This window comes from Schistocerca americana, chromosome 1 (genome assembly GCF_021461395.2).
Source record: "Schistocerca americana isolate TAMUIC-IGC-003095 chromosome 1, iqSchAmer2.1, whole genome shotgun sequence".
In the NCBI taxonomy this organism is placed as follows: domain Eukaryota; kingdom Metazoa; phylum Arthropoda; class Insecta; order Orthoptera; family Acrididae; genus Schistocerca; species Schistocerca americana.
In genome coordinates this window covers 1,140,892,444-1,140,901,821 of record NC_060119.1, presented here as the reverse complement: position 1 = coordinate 1,140,901,821, position 9,378 = coordinate 1,140,892,444, and the positions used below count along the sequence as shown (strand labels likewise).

Below are 9,378 nucleotides of genomic sequence, written 5' to 3'. Positions count from 1 at the left end.
TCCTGCATGATCTGAAGCCTGTGGGTTTAAATACACTGTATTTTTTCATTTCACGTTTGACAAGATTGCTGACTTTCTAATATCAGACTATTAAATAACAACACCTCATGTTAATATTTTGGTTCAAACCTGACTTTAGACTGGACCACAGAACTGCCCACAACTCACATGAACAACCTAATTTCCCAAGTCACTGTCTTAAAAATAAGACCTTAACGAAAGATGGACAGTTGACTCATCTATTTCACATGTCCTATTCTCAGATAGAAATTAGCTAACACAGTCAAGTTTAATTCTCATGTATCAGTCTCTTTAACCCAAAACTACTGTTACACAACCTGGAGCATAAGATTATTATCCAGTCTAAATGAATATTTTCATGTCAAGTAAATTCAGAAAAAAATACTTACTAGTACAGGGATGAAAAGACTAGCTCTATGTCACATTTACAGCAACAACAGGGACGAATATTTTATAAACTGTAGGTAATGAGTTTTCAGGAAATAAGATGAAGTCACAGAAATGGTTACTTGTAATCAAACTCAACAAACTGACCCGTCAGTAAAATTATATTTTGACGGAGAACCCACAGCAAAAGAAGCGATGTTTTGCTATCAAGCATACCATTAATGCACATTTTTATGCTTCTCCTTAATGATGACTAGTCAATTTGGTGATTAAAATTCCTCTTATTCGTTTAGGAGTTCTTAAGTAAGTATCACACAATTTAAAAGACAAAACAAATTTTATTACATAAAAAGTGGATGGACAAGCACCTTCCAATTTAAAAAAAAAATAAGAACAACACTTACAACTTTAATGACGTCACAATCAAAATTTTAAATATGTCATTTTTTTCATTTGTGGATCTTAGTACTCTTCTCCTCCTTCGCCTTCTCCTTCAATAGAGTCCATACCGACTTCTTCGTAGTCCTTTTCAAGGGCAGCCAGATCTTCACGAGCTTCTGAGAACTCTCCTTCCTCCATACCCTCACCGACGTACCAGTGAACAAAAGCTCTCTTGGCATACATCAAATCAAACTTGTGGTCAAGGCGAGCCCAGGCCTCTGCAATTGCAGTTGTATTTGACAACATACAAACAGCACGCTGTACCTTCGCAAGATCACCACCAGGTACCACAGTAGGAGGCTGGTAGTTTATCCCCACCTGTAACAAGTAAAGGGGAGTTTAGTAAACGAACTCAGTATCTCCATTATGTGCCTTACAATAGTGGATCAATTACTAAATATTTAATAGAAATATAGCAGTCACACAAACCTTGAATCCAGTTGGACACCAATCCACAAACTGAATGGTTCGCTTTGTCTTAATAGTTGCAATGGCAGCGTTTACATCCTTCGGCACTACATCTCCTCTGTATAGCATACAGCATGCCATGTACTTTCCATGCCTAGGATCACATTTCACCATCTGGTTGGCAGGTTCAAAACAGGCGTTTGTTATTTCTGCCACAGACAGTTGTTCATGGTAAGCCTTCTCTGCTGATATGACAGGGGCATAAGTAACAAGTGGGAAATGGATACGAGGGTAGGGCACCAAGTTGGTCTGGAATTCTGTCAGATCCACATTAAGAGCTCCATCAAAGCGAAGGGATGCCGTGATTGAGGATACAATCTGGCCAATTAGCCTGTTCAGATTGGTGTACGTTGGGCGTTCAATGTCTAAGTTACGGCGGCAAATGTCGTAGATAGCTTCATTATCGCTCATGAAAGCACAGTCTGAATGTTCCAAGGTGGTGTGAGTGGTTAGGATGGAATTGTACGGCTCTACAACTGCTGTTGATACCTGAAGAACACAATTATGACTTAGTCACAGAAAACTACATATTTCGCGAAACCTCTTAATGACAAGCTTCAGTTTTGACAAAACGTTCTTACCTGAGGAGCTGGGTAAATTGCAAATTCCAGTTTGCTCTTTTTGCCATAATCCACAGACAGACGTTCCATCAAGAGTGAAGTAAAGCCTGAACCAGTGCCACCTCCAAAGCAGTGAAAGATCAAGAATCCTTGAAGCCCAGTACATTGGTCAGCAAGCTTGCGAATGCGGTCCAGTACAAGGTCCACTATTTCCTTTCCAATTGTGTAATGACCACGGGCATAGTTGTTTGCAGCATCTTCCTTGCCTGTAATCAACTGCTCTGGATGGAAGAGCTGCCTGTAGGTGCCTGTACGCACCTCATCTGCAAAAGGAAAAACGTAAAACTTCAGATAATAACTGTAGTTTACCACTGAAATAATTTATAGGCGTACACCACGCAGTAGAAACAGCGTATGCTGCCTAACTTACCAACAACAGTCGGTTCTAAGTCAACAAATACAGCACGGGGTACGTGCTTCCCAGCGCCGGTTTCGCTGAAAAATGTGTTAAAGCTGTCATCGCCGCCTCCTATAGTTTTATCTGATGGCATCTGTCCATCGGGCTGGATACCATGCTCAAGACAGTACAGTTCCCAACATGCGTTACCAATCTGGGTTCCCGCTTGGCCAACGTGGATTGAGATACATTCACGCTGAAAAAAATATATTAAATGACCATATCGTCAAACATTAAGATTAAAGATTTTGTAGCTTATTCAAAATACTAGAATTGTCTCCTAATACTGTCCTGAAGAAATGTGTATCCGCGTGAAGTTTGTGAGTCAATACAAGAGGGTTCGTTGTTAAATGTAGCATCTCTGGCTAAGCAAATCGCGATCGAAACCACAACGCTTAACTGTCCCAACAGAAGTGAATTTAACTATGAAAAATGATAAAATGTCAGCCGGAACTTCATCGAAATATCGAATCTGGACGATGAATCATTTCAAATCATCAACTCTCAGCCATTAATGTCGTTCGATTTTTTTTTAATTAGATCGGATGGGAATAATTAATTTCGGCTGACCACAAACGTGAAATTTAATTCTGCTTAAGTTATGCTCTTGTGGGAATTAAGACTTACGTACCAAAAATTGCGCGGTAAATGCATTTCATTTTGTCTACTGGGGCCGGCCAAATTTGTAATTTCAGATACAGAAAACAATACTGAAACGCTTCGTGCTTCATCTGATCCAAAAGCTATTCTCACAACTAATCGCAAAAAGTTTATATGATCATTCATGTCCTTCCCGTTAACAGTCTTTAACACCTTAATATCAAACTACGAACATTCCGGTGTAAACTTTAACAAAATCAAGTCCCTCAACTTCATTGTCTATTTCACAAAATTTGGCCCGAGTTAATGACATCAATGTTAAGAAGTAACTTACCATTTTGTTGTCGCTCGATAGAATTCAGCAAAGTAAAAAACGAAATCGCGAACTTTGGCCGCGTCTGAAATGTATGAAGCTGTCCAGCTCCGAGGTTAAAGTCACAGCTGCGTCAGGTTTTAGATATGTAAACTCCGTAGTGAAGCATGCATTGGAACTTCTGATTGGTCGCTGCGCTAGCTGATTTCAAACGCGCTCTGCTATTGGGTAAATTGTAAATCATTCTTGCAGACGAATTATAGCAGCAGACCATGTCTTAAATTGGTAAATGTTTTTGTAATTTTGGAAGCTATCGCTGCCTGTTATTTCTTTGAAAGTGACAACCTGCCAACTTCATACTCATTTACACGTGTATAACGACAAATAACCTTAAGGTTCGCACCGAGCGAGGTGGCGCAGTGGTTAGACACTGGACTCGCATTCGGGAGGACGACGGTTCAATCCCGCGTCCGGCCATCCTGATTTAGGTTTTCCGTGATTTCCCTAAATCGCTCCAGGCAAATGCCGGGATGGTTCCTTTCAAAGGGCACGGCCGACTTCCTTCCCCATCCTTCCCTAATCCGATGAGACCGATGACCTCGCAGTCTGGTCTCTTTCCCCAAAACAACCCCAACCCTTAAGGTTCCCCAAAGGTAAATACGTGTGTTATTATGTAAACATTGTACCTTGTGATGCCACCGCCTGTGACCTGACGTCGGAGGAATTTTAAACTGCGACTTTTTCGTTTAGAATGCGCCCAATTATGACAATAGCACGAAGTGCTGAAAATAAAAGAAATGTTTAACTAAACAACTATACACGCAACACGTTAAAATCATTTTATCGAAGTGTTTGTCTGATTTGTTTTGGTAGAAAGATCTTCAACTAATAAGTACAGAGAGGTAAATCGACGACTTATGTACAACACAACTAATATTCGACTACCCGAACATTCGTTTAAGAGATCTGTAAACGATAAATCCGACAGCATCATTCATCCTTAACGAGTAAGCCTACATTACGAAGATTATTGCAGTTCAGCTTGTAAAAACAAAAGTGTTGACAAAAGAAGTCGTTCAAAAGTAATGTAAAACCGAATTTGTAAAAAGCGACACGTTTACTGAGGATTAAATTCACTGTAGCAAAAATCTGCAGTGTACTACTGAGGTCGTTTGTAGTGGTGTATCCAGAAGACAAAGTTTGAGGTGGTGAACTTCAGTATTATTGAAGATAGATCCACTGCTCTTGTTCCCTTATGAGGACCCTCACTAATTCTGCATGTATGCTCAACTTCGTATGTGGAGGAAGCTCAGACAGATGTAACAAACTCATCTAAAATTGAGAAACATATCTTCGCTTTTTTTGAAAAAAGGAAAACTTCTTTTCAGTTGCAAGAATGAGAACATGCTGGAAAGTAATGCCTCCTAATTTTTTACTCTGTTCTCAATATCGGTTGAGGTATTAAATGGCATGCATATTACTCGGTCGATTTCCCGAACCGCCGACGCAAGTTTCAACCCTAGAGGACACCAAATTGCAGTGTGTAACATGGTGGTGTGTTTACCAACTACGAGGTGCGTGGGAAACAGCGGCCTTAATCAAGTTTCCAACCGTTCACACATGGAACGCCCTCTTCTTCAACATGATAATGCCAAACCACATACGAGTACCGCGACATCTGCTTAATCATTGTCATCGATCATCCTCCGGACAGTCCTTACCTGACACCATCCGATTTCCATCTGTTACCAAAACTTAAAAACTACACCTTCGAGGCCTTGACTTTGATAGTGATGAATCGGTGCTAGCAGAGGTGAGGTCATGGCTAATTCAACAGAGTCAAACATTCTACAGTGACCATATCAACAAACTGGTCTCTCGTTGGGAGAAATGTGTTCGTCGCCAGGGTGACTATGTTGAGAAATAATAATGTAGTCATGAATAACACTAAAGGCTGTTTAATTTAAAAAGCTCGAAGAGCATCAACGTGAAAAATTGGGAGGCCTTACTTTTCACATGCTCTCGTAGTTTCTCATCATAATTTATCTTCTGACTCTTATTTCTGCATAGGCGCTTGAAACATTTGTCTTGCATTGTAGGCTTCGTTTGGGTTTCAGGTTGTGCTCCTTGTCTCTCAATATCATCTAAATTATCTCCATTATTGGTAAACTGCTCTTCAGTATGACAGGTTTTGTTCGGTTCAGCCTCATTATCGCTTGTATCTTCGTCATCAGTAGCATTACTTAGCGTTTCATTATCAGTGTTGCTTCAGATGTTCTTTGTACTGATGGTATCCTTCAGGAAAATCAACTGAGTGAAGAAAGGCCATCGTTTAGATGTTCCCGTTTTCTGTCAGATGTATTATTATTACATGTTTTTCATTTTCCCATAACTTCGTCATCTTTTCTTCATTCAGCAACGGCAAAAAAATTATACTACCGTTGTGATATCTGGTACTTGCCTTATTGACATAACTGTGATTTTTTCACAACGATCTCGCGAACGATTCGTCATTCAAAACTTACCGTTTTTCGTGGCAGTTTATTTTACTTGTCATTTTTATCATTACAAAATTCCTCACGAGTTTGACGGTCTAGGAACAAATGGGATTTAACATAAACGTGTCAAATTATATCAGAAGTGGTTTAAGGTCCTTAAGTGGCAATGGCGTTCCACCCGTAAATTTGCCTTCATGTTTAGCCTGTGACACGCCATACTACAGCTGTCCCTCAATACCAGTAAGAATTGTTACTATAATAATTCCTTAAATATAACGCAAAACGCTTTTAGGAATTTGGGCCAAAGTAGGAAAAACCACAATTATAATACCGTCTTCATTGGTCACTGTGAGGCGTCCAAATGGTCCAAATGGCTCTGAGCACTATGGGACTCAACTGCTGAGGTCATTAGTCCCCTAGAACTTAGAACTAGTTAAACCTAACTAACCTAAGGACATCACAAACATCCATGCCCGAGGCAGGATTCGAACCTGCGACCGTAGCGGTCTTGCGGTTCCAGACTGCAGCGCCTTTAACCGCACGGCCACTTTGGCCGGCTGTGAGGCGTCTTTTGGTCCCACAGGCATCTTTGTGCTTTGCCAGGCTCATTAGCTTCACGTAGTCCATCACTGCGTCGCGCCAACTGACTCGGAAAATCCAAACATTTGAAGGTTTTGCAGTGCCACGCGTCAATGAACAACAGATGATCGGCCCACCCGCAGTGCGGACGTTCCTCTGTGTGTGTTTTGTTTTGCCAGAGCATTCTCATACAAAACTGTGCTATGCTTTGTCTCAAGTTTGCGCACCCAGTGCATAGTGGGACCTTAGCTCTATGATGGTTATACAACAATTATCGTAGACCCGCAAAGAACGAAAGTTCTTAAAAAAAAGCCTAGGGACCTAAAATTAATTATCCTTTAGTAATTTCAGAGCCAACATCCTACAAAGTTTTTCACTACTCTAGTTCATTTCACAACGCATTTTACATGTGTTTTATATAATTTTACGTCATTTTATTGATATTTTCATGTCATTTTACTTATGATTTTTCAGGTTTTTAAGTCATAAAAATCCGGGCCTACGGTTACAGGTCCTTTTTCATATTTGAAAACTCAGGTATCACTAAGAGGCAGCTATTCTCCCCCAAACCCCCCGCCCCTCTCTCTCCAGCGCCACCATCCCCTGCTGGATTGCAAAATGAACAACGTGTTGCTGCGCTTAAGACCGTCCTACGCGATCTGAACGCAGATGGGGATTGACATCAGTTGAGCTGTAGTGCAGAGATCATTCACTTAGGGATGCGTACGAAAACGTATCAAGAAAATTAAAGGCATGCGAAACATCTGGCTATGGAACAGACCACGTCTACAACACTAAAATCCCGTATTTCGAGTTGGTAGACTTTGTTTAAAGGAAACTGAATACCGGAGGAAAGGCTATACAAATCTGGTGGGCTGAACTCTTTATTTAGTATTCGTTTATCTAAAACGTCACAGCAGTGCTTCACATTTACAAATTGCATACATACAGTTTGGCACAGAAGGAATGGTTAACACTCAGGGATATGGCAGAAATGATCATCAGAAGAAAAGAAGTCTAGGAAACGTGGACTCTAAAATGGATACCTTAAGACTTACGAGCACTTCTTCATCTTCGATACTGTGAAACAAATCTCTTTACTGCAAGCCTTCTGATTTCCATATTTAGAGAGGTGGTAGTATTGACGAAAACAAGAAAAAATGCCCCGTAAACAGAAGCTGTAAAATGCAAACCTCCCCCCCTCCCCCCCCCCCCTCCCCACACCCCAGTAATTACGCTTCTCCACTTTCTTGGTAACCTCCAGTATCAACATGCTCCTGTGGCTGTACATATTGCTGGGTAGCTACTTTTCCCCGCCAGTTATGAATCGTGTATGTAGCTCTGACGATTTCGCCACCTATACTATTCGATCAAAAGTACCCGCACACCCCTATGTGATGCGGAATTGACGACCAGATGTCATGTGAGGAGTACCCTCCAGTATAAAAGGAGGTTTGTGCCCAGGAAGCGTCAGGTAGAACTCTTCCTTCATAGTGAACGTGTCGGGGCTCGATGATGTAGAACTTGCACGTACTGCCATTGCAGTCACTAAGTGCTGAAAAAAATGAAGAAGAAGCAAGAGGAAGTGGTAATGAACGAAAAAGTGGCTTGGAGGAAGGTGTTCTACACACGGCCACACTAACGTGCTAACAGATCTTGCAGCAGAGCCAGAAGACTATTGAAATTTTTTAAGGACGAACGAGGAATCTTTCATCGAATTGGGAGACTTTTACACAAAAAGATACTTTTCATGTACTCATCGGATTACACTTCCCACAACGCTGGAAGCGATCTATAAACCTGAAAATAGTAAAATACGAATGCAGTATTATAGAGCATCGGTAGGTGGGGCTGTTATGTATTTCTGCAATAAATAATGCAAGCTTCTGAAACGAACAAATAAGCAGTTGCAGTGTTATTTCCCTGCACTTACACACTTTTGTCGAATGGCTCTACAGCTAATTACTGAATAAGCAATCAAACTACTCCCCTGAAGAATACACTTCAACAGTTGATGTCTTTCATCTGTCTGTTCTTGATGTATTCATATTCACATCGCTTCGCTGCATCGGTTATTTACGTGTTCAAAAATCACAAAGTCACTGCAGGAACTGCCGCGCATTGCACAGTACCACCCTTACACGGAACAAATAAACTGAGCGAGAGTCTAGATATTTAAAATTCTGCAGTCTGTTTCAATGTGTGTCGCAAACCGTCAATACCGCTCTCAGATGGTCAATTGCGCAGTACTCGGTATCCGTACATATTATAAAAAAGGATGTATGTATATACGTATGTTCCACATCTCCTCCTAAACCACTGGACCGATTTCAAACAAAATTGGTACACGTACTATTAACTGTCTGGAAAGAACCGCTATCATTATAAGAACCACCCGAATATCAAAAGGGGGGAAGATGTGTAGCTCACGAAGATCGAAATATTAATAGTTTATTCCTCCAGAATTTGAAAATGAGACCACTTCATGATTTATACATAATCATCGCGAAAATGCTCCTATCAGACCGCAAAAAGTAGAATATGCTCCTGTTTATTAAAAGATTTGACTGAAAAGTGGGTACATCTACATGGCTACACTGCAATTCACACTTAAGTGCCTGGCAGAGAGTTCATCGAACCATTTTCATACTACTTCTCTACCATTCCACTCTCGAATGGCGTGTGGGGAAAAGGAACACCTAAATCTTTCCGTTCGAGCACTGATTTCTCTTATTTTATGATGATGATCATTTCTCCCTACGTAGGTGGGTGTCAAAAAAATATTTACGCATTCGGAAGAGAAAGTTGATGATTGAAATGTCGTAAAAAGTTCTCGCCGCAAAGAAAACCGCCTTTGTTTCAGTGACTACCCCCCAACTCGCGTATCATATCAGTGACACTCTCACCCCTATTGCGCGATAACACGAAACGAGCTGCCCATCTTTGCACTTTTTTGACGTCCTCCGCCAGTCCTACCTGGTAAGGATCCCATACTGCGCAGCAATATTCCAGCAGAGGACGGACAAGTGTAATGCAGGCTGTCTCTTTACTGGG

General features: G+C 41.0%; 1 protein-coding gene across 1 annotated transcript; it reads right to left on the bottom strand.

The window, feature by feature from the left end:
- Window positions 1–870: 870 nt before the first annotated feature.
- On the bottom strand, window positions 871–2,443 carry LOC124619274 (tubulin alpha-1 chain-like). The gene is made up of 4 exons (XM_047145546.1): window positions 2,308–2,443; window positions 1,899–2,200; window positions 1,279–1,806; window positions 871–1,167 (listed from the first exon to the last, which is right to left on the bottom strand). The coding sequence occupies exons 1-4, from the start codon at window positions 2,426–2,428 to the stop codon at window positions 871–873; spliced, it is 1,248 nt and encodes a 415-aa protein (XP_047001502.1). The 5' UTR covers window positions 2,429–2,443.
- Window positions 2,444–9,378: the final 6,935 nt, after the last annotated feature.